Here is an 18,527-nt window from a genome sequence, read left to right as displayed (position 1 = left end):
ACCATCCTGTTTCTGTTCTCACAGCCTCAAGCACGCAACACAGTCCAGCCCTCCTTGGCCTGAATCGAGTTTGACCATTTGGAATATCTTAATTGATAGGAAAATCAGAAAGGGGCCCTATTCTTGGCGCCCGGGGCAGAGAATAAATACACAGCAGATAGCTCAGTTGGACACGCTACTTTATATTAACAGGCCTCATTGCTGTGCCTTTTGCTAGGCTTACTGACTCCTATCTTAGGGCCTCTAGAAAAACATGTAAAGATACTAGTGTGTGTTATTTTTCTTCAGTAGATATGAGCATGAGAAGGTCAGCACATCTGTGCATGCCTCTGTGTGTGTGTATGTATAGTGGTAAACCCAGAGTAAATGTATGTTCCTAGGTGAAATGTATTTAGAGAGGAAGATCAGCTTACGAGGTATTATTAAAGAAAAAATGATTAATTTGTAGTCACTTTCTGAATATCTTTTGTTTTGTTAGGTACATTGCCTTTGACTTCCATAAGGAATGTAAAAATATGAGGTGGGATCGGCTAAGTATTTTATTGGATCAGGTAGCAGAAATGCAAGATGAATTAAGGTAAGTTCTGCTATTTCTCTGTGGAAATTGAGGGATGAGATAGGTGCATACATTAATCACATATGTTATGCATTAGCTAGCAGACCTGTAGTTCACTGGGTTCATACCACTGGTCTGTTCTCATTTTTAGTTTGTGTTTTTTTCCTGAAAGATTAGGCTTGGTGATTTTTAAGTATTTTAAAAATCTTAAAAATGACCCAAGTCTAGGTATTTTCATATTTTTATGTATTCTACACATTTACAAAGTTTAACACAATTAAAGATAGTTTGCTACTGTTTTATGTTCAGTTCTTTTCACTAAATGTTTTGTTACTTTCTGTTGTTAGCCTGCCAAGACTGTAATGTCAGCATGTAGTGGCTTTGCCGTGTTCCACTGTGTCATAGCACAGTTAGCTGAACGCTCTTCTTCACATTGGGCATCTGGTTCATTTCCTTTTCTCTTCCTTCCCTCAAAGACTGTGCTTCAGTGAATCACTGGGTATAAATATATTTTTACTTCCGTTAAATTGTTTCTTAAGTTCTTCAGGGTAGGATAATGGACTGAAGGGTCTAAATATCTTTATGGTACTTAGGTGTGTTAAGGTGTTAATTACTGTGTGGCTTCATAGATGGACTGTACTCTATGCATATCAGTCTTGACCTGTTTTAGAGCCAGAAGTAGGAATCTGGAAGCTAGTCTTATTTTGTTTTTGCCTTTGTAATTCTAATCCTGGCAAGTCAAATGTACTGTGTGAATTTCAGTTTCATGGTAACATAGTAAAGCTTCTCCTATAGTTATTTGCTCAGCTTTAAGAAAAAAATATTTTTATACATATTAAGTAATACCTGCTGCTAAATCGCTTAGTCATGTCCAGCTCTGTGCAACCTCATGGACTGTGGCCCACCAGGCTCCTCTGTCTATTGAATTCTCCAGGCAAGAATAGTGGAGTGGGTTGCCATTTCCTTCTCCAAGAATTGCCTCTGCCTTCTCTTTAATTACAACCTTTTGTTTCATGTTTTTTAAAATCTTTGAGAGTCTCTATATTGGTAATGAAAGAAAAGTGATGTCGCTCAGTTGTGTCTGACTCTTTGTGACCCCATGGACTGTAGTCTACCAGGCTCCTCCGTCCATGGGGTTTTCCAGGCAAGAGTACTGGATTGGGAGTGGGTTGGGCCAATACTGGAGTGGGTTGCCATTTCCTTCTCCAGTAATCCCAGCTATAGTTAGTTTAATCTGCCTTTTCCCCCCACCCCCACCCCTTCCCCATGAGGTTTTGTTTTGAGCATAGCTAGTGTAGAGGGGTTGACCTGTATCATTACTGGGGTGTAGACAAACATTGTCGGGGGGTGTTTCCTTGAGTTCACCTGTTAATTGCAGCCCCACAAGAGTTAAGAAAGGAGAGATTGACGCCAAAATCTATGTCCATTGTGGTCACCATGTTCCACAGGGACAGTAGACCCCTTTCACGAAACTGTGACGTTCAGACCTCTCTGCACATTTGTTCTCAGGGTTTTGGGGGAAAGTGGAAAGAATCTGGGCTTTGGGGCCCTATCCAGAGTGTTTGAAATCTCAGTTTGCCTCTTATTAGCCGTGTGAACAGGAGCAAGTTAATCTTCAAGCCTTGATTTCTCCATCTGAAAAGTGGAGATAATAATACTTATCTCTTAGACCTGTTCTGTAGTTTAAGAAGTAATCTTTATAAAATATGTAGTATTTATTTTATAAGCGTTAGAGACATTACTTTGTCAACAAAGGTCCATCTAGTCAAGGCTATGGTTTTTCCAGTGGTCATGTATGGATGTGAGAGTTGGACTATAAAGAAACCTGAGTGCCGAAGAATTGATGCTTTTGAACTGTGGTGTTGAAGACTCTCTTGAGAGTCCCTTGGACTGCAAGGAAATCCAACCAGTCCATCCTAAAGGAGATCAGTCCTGGGTGTTCATTGGAAGGACTGATGTTGAGGCTGAAACTCCAGTACTTTGGCCACCTGATGTGAAGAGCTGACTCATTTGAAAAGACCCTGATGCTGTGAAAGATTGAGGGCAGGAGGAGAAGGGGACGATAGAGGATGAAATGGTCGGATGGCATCATCAACTCGATGGACATGGGTTTGGGTGGACTCCAGGAATTGGTGATGGACAGGGAGGCCTGGCGTGCTGCGGTTCATGGGGTTGCAGAGAGTCAGACGCGACTGACTGAAAATGGGGTGCCAACACTCACATGCACTCTATGTATACATACTCTGATTGAACCTCACTGGTTTGGAAGGAACCTCTAGTATATCTTTAGTCTAAACACATTCTTTTAAGCTGGGTTTGCTTTTTTTTTGCGTCCTGACATATGGTATCTTAGTTCTCTGACCAGGGACCTAACTCATGTCCCCTGCATTGGAAACATGGAGTCTTAACCACTGGACTGCCAGGGAAATCCCTTAAGCCCATGTTTTTTAAGGTCATGATTTTTAGCCTGTGGTGAATCTACTGTATTTCCCCTTCACTTTTTGATTTTAGGGAGTAACTGTGGTTAATTTAATACTGTTTAGTATTCATCGTATTTTTCGTCGCATACCCTCTGCCAAGCGCTTTGTATGCATTATACACGATCTCATTGAACTGTAGAGCAGCCTGTTAGTGGTGCTGCCATCTCCACTTTGTGGATGAAAAAATACAGGCTCTGAGAAATTAGGTTATTTACTTAAAATTACACAGCTAGTAACTTGCCTAGGAACTAAGGCTAGCAAACTTTGCTGGCAAAGTCTATGCTCCTCACCACCACACTATATGTTGTAAAATTTGGGGGTTCATAGAATTATCTGAACATATTGTTAAAAATGACGGACCCACAGGAACTTGTAACTGTATTTGGCTCCAGTGCAGACATCTGGGTGGTTCGGGGGAGAAAGTAAAGCAGATTTTTCAAGTAATACCCTATTATACCCTATAAACTATGTACTATTTGCATATATTAGCCATTTGAAGAAGGGATTTGTAAATGTTTTTAATGCACAATATCCAATCCTTTCTTCGGAGATTCTTATTCAGTTTATTTCTGAGTTGTTTGTTAAAAATGAAGATCAAGCACGTTCATTTCTAATGAACAACTCAGGGAGTTGTGATGCAGCACAGGGGACTGAGGAGCGGATCATAGTTGCGCTACGTCAAAGGAAGCCCTCTTCCGGCCTTGGGGAGACATGGTGTTGCCCATTGCATCTGTTACAATACTCCCAACTCCTTTTTCACATCTGTTGGGTGAAGTGACCTTGATGCTGCAATTGTTTTGAGATAGAGTCTGTCTTGCCTGTTCTGTTCAAACTTCCTTTTGGTCCTTGGTAATCAAATATACCTGAACTGTAGATTTCCTGTCTGTCCTTTAATTTACCGGCTTTAATAATGTTTCTGACATAGACCTGTGTTATAAGAGGACTGTCCTTAGTGGGAGGGCTTCTCTGATAGCTCAGAGAAGAATCCGCCTGCAACGCAGGAGACCCTGGTTTGATTACTGGGTGGGGAAGATCCCCTGCTACCCACCCCAGTATTCTTGGGCTTCCCTTGTGGCTCAGCTGGGAAGGAACCTGCCTGCAGCGTGGGAGACCTGGGTTCGATCCCTGGGTTGGGAAGATCGCTTGGCTGGCTTTGGTATGAGAGTGTTTATACAAATATGTTTTAGTTATTTTCTAGTAGACCCAGCCGGCGTGGTGCTGAGTACCCAGGAGGGCGTGTTCCGCAGCAACTGCATGGACTGTCTGGACCGAACCAACGTGATCCAGAGTCTGCTGGCTCGCCGTTCACTTCAGGCCCAGCTTCAGGTGCGCATGCTTTTTTTCTTCTATTAAGTAAACAATTTTTGAAAACCAATAATAAGCACATTCACATGCCCCCGCCCTAACCCAGCTCTTTGTGGCCTTGTGTCTTGGCACCCATGGGTATAGTTGGTGCGTGCCCGCGGTCAGTGTGTGCACACGGTTGTGAAGTCTGCTCTTTTGCTCTAGCAGTATAGGTTAAGAGTTGTACTGGCGTGCTGTAACGCACGAAGCCATTTAGGTTGCTGCAGTTTTGGCTTCTAGATGAGACTGTAGAGAATACACCTGTGTATATTATTAGCTGGAATTATTTCCTTCAAGTTAACTCGTTCTGGGTTAAAGAGAATTTCTGCTTTCCAAGGGGCTTCCCGGGTGGCCCCGCTTGCCAGTGCAGGAGACGAGAGAGACGTGGGTTTGACTCCGGGGTTGGGAAGGTCCCCTGGAGGAGAGCATGGCACCCCACCGCAGCATTCTTGCCTGGAGAATCCCACGGACAGAGGAGCCTGGCGGGTTGCAAAGCGTTTGACTCGCTGAAGCGACTTGGCATGCATGCATACTCTCCAAGGGGGTTGCACCAGTTTACCCTAACACTAGCCAGCAATAAGAAGAGAGTCTTGCTAGCATTGTTTTTATTGAGGAATGTTTTCTTTTCTAACGGTACAGAGTAGCACCTCTTAAGTTGTTTTGTTTGCCTCTCTTTTATTGTCGGCAAGGGATGTTAACACCCAGGGAAATACTCGTGACACAGCTTTGCTTCACCAGTGTGACTGTTTTTGAGAAAGAGTAGGTATAAATAGTTTCTTTTGTTTATATATGGAGTTAAAAATACATACAGCCTAGATTTTCGGACCGCAGTCCTGTTTGTCGTAGGGAGCAAACAGAATGCATCCCAAATGGTTTCCGCCTAAATCATTTGTAAGAATTTGTCTTTGTTTATGGCAATTCTGTGGAACTTGGGGAAGAATTGTGGAGTAAAATCCCTCCCCGAATCCTCACGTACTCATGCTGAAGGCGTGCTCACCGCCTTTGAGTACTCCAGCTTGTGTGATACTGAGTCCTTGTCAGTCTGATGGATGTACTTCAGAGGATATTTTTCAATAGAAACCATATTGGGACTGGTTATTTCCAAGGCTGGTTAACAGGAATCTATTGGACTGGGTTCTGTAATCTGTATTTAACTAATTTACATGCTAAAAACAGTCCTATACAAGCTCAGCAACCTGCAGAGAGCCTTCGGGCAGGAGCTTCTCCAGCCTCAGGGCCCGCTGACGGGCCTCCAGCTGTGCCTGTCCCCTTCCAGAGAGGGCCGGTCACTGGGGTGGGCAGGCCCTGTGCTGGGGGAGTGAGGGAGGGCTCATCCAAGGCGAGCAGTGAGGATAGTGGTTCTAAGAGGCTTGCGGGCCCGAAACAAAGACCAAGGTAGGAGTCCCTAATCTGTGGTCAGTGAGCTCCAAAGGGGAGTCCATGGAGAGACTCGGGCTGCCCGGAGTCCTGAGATGACATGCAAAGGGCCGTGCTTCTGTGCAGTTTGTGGGGAGGGAGGGAGGTAGCATTCCTCTGGTTCTCAAAGGCCCCTGGCTAGGGTAAGTGTGGAGGGCAGCAGTCTGGGTGGTGAATTGTGAGGCGGGCAGAGGGTCCAGGTGGTGGGAGGTTGGGGGTGGTGGCAGGGAAGGAGGGAGCACTGACTGCATACTCCCGCCTTTACCTCTGCCCCTGTCTCTGGGTTTACACAGTTCTGCCGCCGGTGCTGTGGTCTGGGGCTCAGGGGAGAGAGGGGCTGTGGGCGGATGGGAGCCCAGAGAGAGGCTTTGCAGCTGGGCCGAGCAGGAGAGGGCTGTGGTCCACGCGTACAAGGAAGACATCTCCTGGCTGAAGCCAGCAGCCACGTGAGACTCTGTGGAGACTATGCTTTGTGTTCTAAATCACACGTGCTGAAATCTGTAGCATGTAAACATGGGTATGACTCTTGTTGCAGAGACTAGGAGTTTTGCACGTGGGACAAAAGCTCGAAGAACAAGATGAATTTGAGAAGATTTACAAAAATGGTAGGTCATTTCTTGAACAGAGGCAAGGTTATTCAGATTTTGAAGTAAATATTTTGGACTTAGAGCATTGGTGTCAATGATTACTAACTGATTTTTCCTCTCCCCTCCACAGCCTGGGCTGACAACGCAAATGCTTGTGCCAAACAGTACGCGGGAACCGGCGCCTTGAAGACGGACTTTACCAGGCAAGCCGCGCTGAAACCGCGTCAGTCCAGGGCTGCACAGCTCCGGTGCTTGGCAGACTGCTCGCGCAGCTTTTACCCAAGAGCACCCACTGGTGCCTGGGCCTCGTTCCAGACCGTCAGCTGGGACTCGGGGGAGAGGAGGCCCAGGCACCGGTGGCTTCATGGCGCCCCTGGGTGATGCTGGTGCACAGTGGGGTTGAGCGCCATGGCGCCTCAGCTCCTCTCAGCCACCTGCTGTGCACCTGACTCACCCCAGGCCCTGCAGCAGGTCGGGGAGGGGCCTGGGACTGTGCCCGCGTGATGCTGGGGCTGGTTTCAAGGAGCGTACTGGGGAGTGAGAGGTTGGAACGCTGTGAATTTGTTACAGATGTGGTTGGGTCTTTTTCTGCCGTATGGATTCCCTGGGAGCAAGATAAGGTTTCTAGTCTGTTTGCTTTATACCGCTTAGCCTGGGCTGTGTTTCTCTTCTTGCTTCTTGTCTTTGCAAGGGGAACTGAGCGTGTTTCCTCTCTGTGTCTACTGTGTAAGGCTTTAGAAAGAGGATGCACATTTCTTGGACTCAGTACTGCTTTCTTTTGTGACATGTCTCCTTTATATATTCGGGAATTGTAAAAAAGAAATCTTTACAATTTACTTATCTCCATACCACGTACTTATTGGCCATAAACAGTGTGAGAATTTAATATGCAAATCTGTGATTCAAAACTTAACCTCTTATTTAACCAGAACTGGGAAGAGAACTCAGTTGGGACTTATAATGGATGGCTGGAACTCACTAATACGGTATTACAAGAACAACTTTTCTGATGGATTTAGACAAGTAAGTTTGTTTTCTGATGCTAATTTGTGGTTATTTGGTGGCTGTATCTTTGTACTGTTCCCCATACCTAATTTGGGAGTTACTGTTTCCCTTTTTTTCTCTTCTAGGATTCCATAGACTTATTTCTTGGGAACTATTCAGTGGATGAATTAGAATCTCATAGTCCTTTAAGTGTTCCAAGAGATCTGAAATTCCTGGCTGTAAGAAACCTTTTATGTTTTTTAAGTTGTTAATAGCATTATGACTGAAGGTACAGATGGTCCAACTCCCCTTGACATGAAACATTATGTGTTGTTCTAAATGGAATATAAATACTTACGTTGCCCCAAGGAGCAGATCAGGGAGAAGAGTGGGGTAACTTTGGAATGTTGTCTTCTCTCAAACTTGACTGTCTTTTGCAGCTCCTTTGTTTTGTTTTGTTAACTTTTACAGTGCTGTCTTGGTTTCTGCTGTACAGCAGCGTGAATCAGCCATAATTATACATAAAGCCCGTCTCTGCTGCGCCTCCCTCCCTTCCCCATCCGCCCCCCTCCAGGTCAGCACAGAGGGCCGGCTGGGCTCCCTGTGGCTCCCAGCAGCTCGCCACCAGCTCCATTCTACACATGATCGTGTGTGCATATCAGTGCTGCTTTCTCCGCCCGTCCCACCCTCTCCCTCCCCGACTGCGCCCACGTGCCCGTCCTCTCCATCTGTATTTCCTGCCCGGCAGATAGGTTCATCGGTACCATTTTTCTAGATTCCAGGTATATGGGTTCATACACAGCATTTGTTTTTCTCTTTCTGACTTCACTCTGTAGAACAGTCTCTGGGTTCATCCACCTCACTAGAACTGATTCAAATTTGTTCTTTTTTTTTATGGCTGAGTAATACTCCGTTGTATATATGTACCACATTTTTAAAAATCTATAAACAGTAAATGCTGGAGAGGATATGGAGGAAAGGGAGCCCTCTTTCACTGTTGGCAGGAATGTTACCTGCATAGCCATTATGGAGAAAAGCATGCAGTCCTTAAAAAACTAGGAACGATCTGCCATATGACCCAGCAGCCCCACTGTTGGGCATATGCCCCGAGAAACCACAGTTCCAAAAGACACGCACCCCGGCGTCCATCGCAGCGCCGTTTATGATAGCCAAGACGCGGAAGCACCTAGACGTCCAGCTGCAGATGCTGTTTAAGTGAGAGTACAGACATGGAACAGTTGTGAGTGTCTCTCGTTTCAGGGAGACTCTGCTCACCCTGAGGTTCAGGGATTGCTGGAGGCAAACTTGTGATGTAGAAATCTCTATGTTTTTGACACGTCTCTCGTTTCTGACTCATTCACCAGACTTTGCAAGAGCCTCTCTGGGGTTTCATGCGAGCAGGCAGGGTGTCCTGGAGTGGGGGGCCTAGAGTCTGAGTACACATCTGGGTGACCTCCCTCCTCTTTCTTCAGATCTTTTAATGTGTTTGAAGATTTGGGCAGTTATGATCAAAACTCTAATGACTTTTTCTGAAAGAAAGGTATTTTGTGTATTAGATGCAGACGGGTTCTGTTGTCTTTCAGGGAAAGCTGATTTTACAGCCGCGATTAGCATCTTACGTGACGGTTTCTCTCTCTGTTTCCTTTTCCAGCTGCCTATCATCATGGTTGTTGCCTTTTCCATGTGCATTATCTGTTTGCTGATGGCTGGTAAGTCTGCACTGATTTCACATTCATCTTTTAGAATGTTGATCTTTCCTGTATAGCATCTTACGTCTGTGCCTGCTCAGTACGTTGTGTGTCCCTGTTAAACTGAATGAGTAAAGGGAGCAGGTGAGGTGAGTCCTTAGATGACAGGAAGGAAAGTGTATACTCGGTAGCTTGATAGTGTGTTTTTTTCCACTTGAGCTCTTTTTTTTTTTCTCATTACCAAAGTAATACATAGTAATTACAGAAAATACAGTTAGACAAAAAAGAAAATGTTATCACCTTTCCTTTCAGAGATAAGCTAATTACTCTTAACATTTTGATGTTTTAATCTTTATAGATGTGTGTTTTTTTTTCAAAAGGCAGATCCTATAAACTTTTTTGTACTGGTTTTTTCACCGAGCAGTATAAATATTTCCCCATGTCTTTTATTTTGAATGGCTGCAAAGTATTCCGTTGATGGATGTATAGTTTATGTAACCAACCACCTGTTGTTGGGCAAGTCAATAGTATTATAGATTAATACCTTACTTACTAAATTTAAATAGAAGCATTGCCTAGGAACCTGAGCTAACAGACAGGAATGTTGCTGGTTTTCTTTTTCCCTCAGTGTTTGCCTGTGTCGCTAAGTTAATGGGGTTAGTTCCTTAGCTGCTTATTTAGTGCTGTTCAGCGCTCTGAGAATGAGTCTGTGATGCTGTGTTTTGCTTGGAGGTGCAGCCTCGGGCACTCTGAAGGGTGCCGCTGGGCTGACAGGCTCCCTTCTCGAGTGTCCCTTTGCTCCCCTGCACAGACCTCGGCTCCCCCTTTCTGGGCTCCACAGCACGGTGTGTCCCTCCCTCTTCCCTCTCCTAACCGCATAAGCACTGGGGGATTCATCTTCGGAGGCGCTCTGCCCTGTGCTGTCCCAGCACCCCGTGGTGTTTCTAGTTTGGTAGAGTGGTAATGCTTTGCATCCTTGCTCATCTTTCAGAGTACATCAGCAACCTTTTGAAGGCAGAGACCTGTCTTACTGTTTTACCTCCTGTGCCTAGGACACAGGGCGTGCGTGCTAAGTTGCCTCAGCCGTGTGTGCTAAGTTGCCTCAGCCGTGTCTGACTCTTTGTGACCCCCATGGACTGTAGCCCACCAGACTCCTCTGTCCGTGGGATTTCCCAGGCAAGAATACTGGGTACAGGAAGCCCTCAGCAAGTTTCCTGGATTAAGGCCACCTGTTCACCCCCCTCACTAATTCTGCCAGCTTCTTCAGGGGTGGCTCGGAACCTGTTCGTCTCTGTAATCCCCGAGTGTTCAGCAGTGAAGGTGGTCACGACACAGGAAGGAGCTGCCCTCCTGTTACTCTAGGGCAGAGCTTAGCGTATGTTTTCCGAAAAGAGCCAGACAATGAGTATTTTCGATTCTGCAAGCTACATATGGTCTCTCTTGCACACTGTTTTTGCAGCTGTTTGAAAATGTAAGAACTCTCATAGGACGAAAACAGGCCAGGGCGTCTCGAGTGCAGCATCGCTGTGTGCCGGGACGGGGGCCTATGTCACGTTCGGGGCAGGGAGGAAGATGAGGGACCAGCGGACTGTGCTGCTCACGGTTCAGTCCACGCCCTCGGTCCTCTGACTTCTTTCTTTAACACACTGCCCGGTGGATGCCTTTCCTGGGAGCCACTCCGCTGTCGAGTTAGCTTTGTTAGTCTCGGTCTTTTTATATACGCACATTTCCCTGTAGAGTGTCTGCAAAAGCAGGGATGCCAGGACCGAGACTCAGCCGGAACAAGTGGGTCATCCCTTTGGGGAGCAACCCAGGGTGGACTTTTGAGGAACTGCCTTTCTCTTTATCCAGAAAGACCTTTAAAACCCAGAGCTGTCAGAATCAGCAACTGTACAAGTGTGAGTGTGGCACAAGTGAAGACGGACTGGATGCTGTGGATAGTGATCTTTGATGTCAGTTGTTGTAACGATCTTTGTGGTGGTAGATGTGACAGTGTTTGATTTCTAGCCCCTTCTTTGGTTTTTAGTGAAAGTCACTCAGTCGTGTCCAACTCTTTGCAACCCCATGGACTATACAGTGCATGGAATTTTCTAGTCCAGAATACTGAAGTGGGTAGCCTTGCCTGTCTGCAGGGGATCTTCCTGACCCAGGAATCGAACCCAGGTCTCCCACATTGCAGGCAGATTCTTTACCAGCTGAGCACAAAGGAAGTCCAAGAATACTGGAGGGGGTTGCCATTCCCTTCTCCAGGGGATCTTCCTAACCCAGGGATCGAACCCAGCTCTCCTGCACTGCAGGTGGCTTCTTTAACGTCTGAGTCACCACGGAAGTGTTGTCAAGTGGTTCTCAAATGTAGTCCCTTGACCAGCAGCATCAGCATAATCTGGGAACTTTTGAGAAATGCAGCTTCGGGGGCCCTGCTCCAGCCTTACCAAAGCACACAGGCTGGGGATGAGCCCTGCAGCTGACACTGTTCCCAGCCCTGAAGAAGATTCTCAAGCCAGCCAGAGTCAGAGAACCACTGGTTCAAACCTTAACTGAGAGTTCTTATGTTTTTCCTTTGGATGTGTTTGTAAACTTGAATGCTGTCAAGATGTGCTAAACAGCTGAAAGCTGGAACTAGTGTCAATAAAATGGCTTGTTATTTATCAGTATTTTGTTTTTTAAAATCAACAGGTGACACCTGGACAGAAACACTGGCCTATGTGCTCTTCTGGGGAGTCGCAAGCATCGGAACATTTTTTATTATTCTTTACAATGGCAAAGACTTTGTTGATGCTCCCAGATTGGTCCAAAAAGAAAAGATAGACTGAATTTGTGTCTGTGGAAAGCGGCTTGGCCTGGAAGATTCCATTATGCAGAACTGGAGTCTTTACTGACCCGCTTTCCACGGCAGCCGAGGTCTTTGTAAATCGTTTATCCAGGAACACATCTTGTGCTGGGTGTGGGGTGATGACTTAGAGTTGATCTGGTGTTAACTGCCTTGATGATCTCTTTACTGTTGGGATAGTTATATTTATAATTTGAAGCTAGTGTATAATTAAAATGTAACCTGAATTCAGCTCACAGAATGGAAGGAACCTATACATCGTCAGTTTAATCAGCCATTGCAGAATGAGTAATATATTTAAAAAATCTAGCTTCTTCGCTCATTTGAAACAGTGAAATTATTTTTCTAGCTCAGTTTATGGTCACTGTAAAAGCAGTTGCTATTAGCAGGCTTACTTTTCCATATACCTTTGGACTTTTCTTAACAGCTTAATTATAAGCTAACTAGTCTGTTCATAACATGTAAATCTACATAGATCAGATAGTTGGACGAAATCGTCCATGACTACATAGCAGGAAGGAGGTGTTCCTCTCGAGTTCTAGTTGGACCGCCTTACGAGTTCAGTCAGCTTGAACTGTGCAGTTTAAGTGTGATGAGAAAAGTTTCAGATGTACTCTATCTTTTTTAAAAGGTGTAAATGAAATCAGCGAATGTAAAGTCTATTCCTTATGCTAGAGGTCCAAAGCCGCCTCGGTCTTCAGGATTGCCCCAGTGTGGGAGCAGCCGCGGTTGGTCAGCCCCTCCCTCCTGGCCCCTGTGCTTTCCTGGGTCTTTCTTCGAGACATGCAGGTCCCTGAGCGCGTCTCATGCCGAGTTCTGTTGCCCTTGGAGGCAGCAGCTGCTTATGCACACACGGTTGGAGGCAGCAGCTGCTTGTGCACACACAGCAGTGTTGGCGCTTTTCACTCTGTGATTATTTTTGTTGCATCAGTAAGTGTGTCTGAAATTCAGTGCTTCCAGGTAGTCATCGCTCTCCAGATCAAGGACCAACTGACAGCTTTAATTTATGTGCAGAAATAAACCTGAAAAATACGCTTTAGAAGCTGTGCATAGTTCTAATGAATAAGTCGGAAACTGTATATTGAAATTGTAATTATGAGATTTAAAAACTAGGAAGTATCTAAGATAGTGTAATTGCCACTATTTTAAAATAGTTTGATTAAATACCGCTGCAATATTTGTGTTGTGGTTGAAAATTATGTACAGTTTTTTTTCCCAATGGTAATACCTTTTGTTGTCCTTAAATATCTCTAAAAAGCGCCTTGATTTTAACATCACCTTTTTTCCCAACATTATCGTTTATAAACATTAATAAGAGTTGTTGCTTTTAGAAACTCTAAAGGAAATAATAGCTGGAAAACCCTCTGTAGCTTACAGTCAGTCATTAACACTCACAATAGGGTAAGTAATTAGAACTGGCTACTCTTAACTTGTAAATAAGCATCATTTGTTCCAAAGAGAAAATATCAAAACTCGGTTTATGTCTACTGTGATGGATCGTCAGATGCTACTGGGCATTTCACATTAAGAACTTATTTCAACAACCATGACAAAGACCAAATCTGAATGCTAATGTGGTTGTTTTGCAGTGAATGGGCTAATGTTGGTGTGTTAGACCTTGAGGTGTCAATATTTCAGAAACCTGCAGTAATTTTATTCCTAAATTCATGTACTGTCTCATCTGTAAGTGAAAATAAAATGACATATTCTTTTCTAACTAATGTTGGTGTCATTCCTATACCTTGTCTTCAAAGGGATGTTCTTTTTTATTTCAGAATTTTAAGAATCATGCAAAGCAGCGCACAGTCATTATTATCTTTAAAACATTATGTTCTTTGCCACATAGGCCTCTCCATCTTGGCAGTTTGGTTCATCAAAGCCCATAAGTCACAGTCTTCTTGAACCTCATCTCCGAAGTGTCCTCTCATCTCTCACACGTGCCTTCTTCTCTGCACTAGAAACAAGTCACTGGGTTGGCGCACTCGGGGAGGGGACCGTGCGGGGCACGGGTACAGGGCAGGGCCTCTCTGCGAGCCTGGCCACGTAGCCTGGAAGGAGGGGAGCAATCCAAGGTCGTGACTCAGAGCTGGTGAGAATCAGGTGTTCCCTGTGCTGTGCCTTTGGGGCTTCTGAATTGTCTGTAAGATTGCTTGTCCTTAAAGATTTGTTGGAATACTTGTTTGTAGAGGAATTCTCTGTTGGTGTCTGTGACTTCTCTCTTCATTTTCTTGTGACTTTTGGTGAAAGAAGTGTGTACTTGCAGTGGTGTTGAATTTACCAAACATCCGCTCCCACCGCTTGTGCCTGGGTATGGCCACATGGCTCAACTCCAAGGTGGGGGCATCCTTTTGACATACTTTTGATCTTTTCACCTCTTAGGTCTTTTTTCCTCCCTGTAAAGTAAGGAAAGGACCTGTGTCTGTCCAGGTAGATCAGATTATGCTGAGGTAACAAATGAGCCACACAAGCTTCCACCTGGAAGCTTCTTCCAGCTCTCAAGGGCATTAAAAAAAAAAAAAAAAAAGGCTTATTTCTCACTGCTTCTGTGTGTCCTTGAAGGGTCTGCTGCAGCTCTGTGACGTGCCATCTGCATCCTGGGGCCCAGTGATGGAACAGCTTCACACGGGAACATGACCAGTTGTCCTGGCAGGAAGGAAAGGGAGACATTTCCACTTGAAGGTGACAGCCCCTTCTGCTCACATTTCATTGGTCAGAGCAGGTTGCGTGGCCAAACCTGAAGTGCGGGATGGAGGAGTGCAGCCCGGGAGAGACTGTGTGCTGTGACCTGACACGTGGTCCAGTTTTCTTGTCCCGCGTGGTTTCTGGGAGAGGCAGCAGAGAGCCTGCCGACTCCCCGCCCTGTGGTACAGCACCGCCTGTCGGGCTGCAGGCTCCCTCCAGTCCCAGGGGCATCGGGCTTCTCCACTGCCGAGAACGCGTCCTCACTCTGATGCCTCTTGCAGGGTGGCCTGGCTCTGCCCTGAGCTCGGGGCCCCGGCTCCTCAGTCTGTGGGCCGGAGGGTTCTCCGGAGGGTGTTTTTCAGTAACCCGAGTCTTGGGTACTCATAGCTGTTTTTGTTTTTTTGACAATAGGGATCTGAGGTGAGAGCCATTTGCAGACATCAGATTAAAGTCACAGTTGTCTCAACTCTTGGGCTTGTCAGAGGTTTGAAAAGTGACTCCTAGAGAGGGGTGTGTGTAACACAGCAGCACCAGAATTTTTGGTCTGTGGGATTTTTTTATTTACAGAGCATCCTGTGAAATTGATTTTGGATAAGGCATGCATGAGAGCAATCACTTGGCCTTGGAGTTGAGAAACGTGGGCTCGGATTTGTATTTGGACCTCACTTGAGTGTTGAACTTGGTCTCTGCACATTTTTTGATTCTCATCCACACAGCAGTTCACTAAGATCACCACACGGATGCACACACACACCTGCTGAGAAGCCCAGGTAAGTCTACAGGCGGAAGGTCTTCCTCGAGGTCCAGCTCCCGTCCTCTGGGTTGGACGTCATGCAGAGGCGCCATGAACGGGGTTTCACTGCGGGGAGCGGAACAGTTAATGAGTTGTTGTGACATGTGTAATTATCACCACGAATGCCCTGGTCCTGGCTGAACTGGTTAGATGGCCTGTTTGTTCTTAGCACTTCCTTTAACCAGTTATTCTGAGCATGACTTTGTCTTTCTTTTTTGTTTTAGCCCAAGGCCCAGATGCATGCCTTTTGTGTATTGATTTTTCTTGCTGTACAGAGCTACAATATCATCCATTAAAATATCATCTTACATTTTATGTCCTAAATTGATCTCCTGTTACAGTCGGGTTTAAGTGTAGATTCTGAGATGAGAAGTAGAAAGTACAGGTCGTCGGTCGTGTCTAGGAGACCTGGAGATGTCCTTCTGTCTGAGCTTTTGGGAGCACACCTCCTCCTGGGTTCTCTACTCCACAGTCTCACCTGTTGATGTCTTCTCTATGTTCTGGTTTCCTCTTACTGGAGGGTAGTCTCACAGTGTTGTGAGTCAGGAGTCACAGCTGGGTGTGAGCTCAGCTGGGTGATTCCTGTGACCCAGGGGGCGCTGACGGGGGTCTATTAGCTGACAGAGGGGCTGCTCTTCCTGGTCCAGGTTGGTCTGGCGCTACACAAGGGAGGCCAGAGGCGGGCGCCACTGGTTCTGTTAGCTCAGCGCCTCCACGCGGCTCTGCAGCCTCGGGCGGCCCGAGTGAGGGGTCCACTAATCCAGGTGGAAGTTTGTGTGGTCGAGCCTCTGATGTCAGAGGGCGTCCCTTCCACCAGGTTCCCTGGTCGGATCACTCAGAAGCCCATTCAGATGCCTGGGGAGGCACACAGACCCCCTTTTCTGTGAGAAGAATGGAAAGGAAGCTGTGGCTGTATCTGCAACACTGGGGTTTTTGTAGCCTTCCGCCCTAAGCCCTCTTCTCCACGTACACACTTGCCCCTGGTGATGCTGTTTAGAAACCCGGGTTGAATAGCATCTTTATACTGTGATTCCCAAAAATATGCCTCTAGATTGGATCTTTCCCAAAGCTTAGATTCTAATGTTCAGCCTACCACATATTCCCCCCTGATGCACAGTCGCCTCAAACTTAATGCAGTCTAGCAGAGGTGTTTCCCTCCCCCACCCCCAACCCAGGGCTCTTGATTTGTACTCTGTAGACTGGCTGGTTCCATGCCCAGCTTTCTCCATCTCAGAAAATGCCACCAACATCCACCCAGTAAGTGTGACATTATATCCGTCTCCTTCTTTCAACTATGCATCCTGTCCCTAAGCAAGTCTTAGCAGCTCTCCCCTCCAAAATACCAGACCCACCAGTTCCTCCTGTCAGTGTCCACCCCAACCCCGTCTCTCCCATGGGCTCGTACCCCCGTTTATAGCCCCTCCGGTCCCTTCTCCACAGCTACCAGTGATCTTCCAGTGTCAGCTGGGTGACCCAGGGCCCCACGTTAAGGCCCTCGGGTGAGATTTTGCTGCTCTCTGAAGGCTACCAGGCCTCATCTGACCTGGTCCCCCTCTGCTCCCTAAGCCCACCCACCATCACTCTCCTCCCCAGTCCAGCTGCAGGCCTCCTTTCTGCTCCTCCTCCCTGCGGGCCTTTGCACGGCTACTGCCTCTGCCTGGATGGACCTTCCAGCAATTCCAGCAACTACAGTTCATTCTCCAAAATTCAGGCCCCGCCTCTCCTCCTCAGCCACTTGATATTACGCATTGTCCCTCTCACACCATCACCAGGCTCGTTTATTTCCTTTTTAGAAAAGACCGCAGTCTGTGATCGTATCATTTATTATCTATTATTGTTTCTCTTCCCTTCTAGAATCTGATAGCGATCAAGTCCAGGGACCGGAACTGTCCCTAGAACCTCCCCAGGGCTGGTTTTCAGACTCCATGAAGGTGGATCCTGTCCTTTGGCTACTGCCCACGTGCAAAAGGACATGAGATTGACCTGAAGAGACAGGTCAGAAAGTTCTGGTTGAGAATTTCATATTTGTAGATGCACTTTTTGCCTTGCAAAAGGATTTTTTAAACCGGTCACTCTCTTTCTTTCTTTCTTTCTTTCCTTGAATGTTCGGTAGAAAATGTAGGGTGAGTTCTTTTCCCCAGCTTTTCTGTCTATAAAATGCAATAGCCACAAATTTTTATGTACAACAAGTTATAAAAAAAATCTAACACAGTAGGTAACACACCCTTTCCACCCCAGGACAGTTCCAAGGTCACACCCAGGCCTAGTGAGTGGGTTCTTGTGGCCTCAGCCAACAAGGGATCCTGAGGTGGGCAGATTGCCCAGGACCTCTCTCTCAGAAGGACTGGAAAGATTCTGCAGCAATTCAGAAGAGCTTACATTCTGCTTAAATCCAGCAAATTAGAATTATTTCCCTGATTTTTCTTTGGGATTCTGCCCTTTCTGTTACCATCTGACCCTGTTCTCAGGTGATGACCCTCCCACACTACTGCACTGGTGTGGCTTCAGTGCATAGGAGGAAGCAAACATCAAAGAGAGATCAGACAGATTCTCTGTTCCTTTATTTTCCTTTTTTTTCCAAAATTAGGTAGTATGTTTACATAATGAGGGGAAAAACTTGTGTTTAGAGATTTCGAAACGACATTCCATAAATGACCAAAAAGACCGAGAGAGATACCTGTTTAGGGTTTTATTATGACGGTGGCTAAAAACACAATATTTCCCTGCCTGACTTTTTAGCCCTAGGAGTTGGTGTGCTTAGTGTAAGTGGGAAGCTCACAGAGCCCCTGCCTGGTGCTGATGTCATGGTGCCGCTGAGCGTGCGGGGATGGAGTGTGCCTTCTTCCTTCGGCTTCCTGGAGGAGGGTGGACGGATGGCAAGATGACTGCTCGGGTGCAGTCCCTAGAAAACAGCCAGGAAAGGCTTCTTTGAAACAGGACTAGTGGTTTAAGAGGATGACTGTGAAATGTTCTGCTCTTCATGCAGTTCTTAGAAACCAGGATAAAACTGAACTGAAACTGGAGACAGTTTCATCTGGAGCACATTAGTCTATAATAATGGTTCTTCTGTGTTTGACTTTTGTGAGCAGAAATTATTTTGGAGAAGTGACTTTTCCGTGCTCAAAAGTGCTCTCAGACTTTTAAAGGTCACTTTTGATGTTAATGCG

The 18,527-nt window shown here is 46.1% G+C and overlaps 1 protein-coding gene across 1 annotated transcript in view; it reads left to right on the top strand.

Annotated features, from left to right (window-relative positions):
* SACM1L (SAC1 like phosphatidylinositide phosphatase) overlaps nucleotides 1–13,607 on the top strand; it is a 69,955-nt gene extending 56,348 nt beyond the window's left edge. The window contains exons 13-20 of the mRNA XM_005910652.3: nucleotides 479–577; nucleotides 4,224–4,362; nucleotides 6,332–6,401; nucleotides 6,514–6,586; nucleotides 7,313–7,406; nucleotides 7,514–7,606; nucleotides 9,019–9,076; nucleotides 11,732–13,607. Coding sequence (XP_005910714.1) covers nucleotides 479–577; nucleotides 4,224–4,362; nucleotides 6,332–6,401; nucleotides 6,514–6,586; nucleotides 7,313–7,406; nucleotides 7,514–7,606; nucleotides 9,019–9,076; nucleotides 11,732–11,868 — 763 coding nt within the window. The 3' untranslated portion in view covers nucleotides 11,869–13,607. The remainder of the gene's footprint in view (nucleotides 1–478; nucleotides 578–4,223; nucleotides 4,363–6,331; nucleotides 6,402–6,513; nucleotides 6,587–7,312; nucleotides 7,407–7,513; nucleotides 7,607–9,018; nucleotides 9,077–11,731) is intronic.
* Nucleotides 13,608–18,527: the final 4,920 nt, after the last annotated feature.

Source organism: Bos mutus, chromosome 22 (genome assembly GCF_027580195.1).
Source record: "Bos mutus isolate GX-2022 chromosome 22, NWIPB_WYAK_1.1, whole genome shotgun sequence".
Taxonomy (NCBI): Eukaryota; Metazoa; Chordata; class Mammalia; order Artiodactyla; family Bovidae; genus Bos; species Bos mutus.
This window is presented reverse-complemented; position numbering and strand designations above follow the sequence as displayed.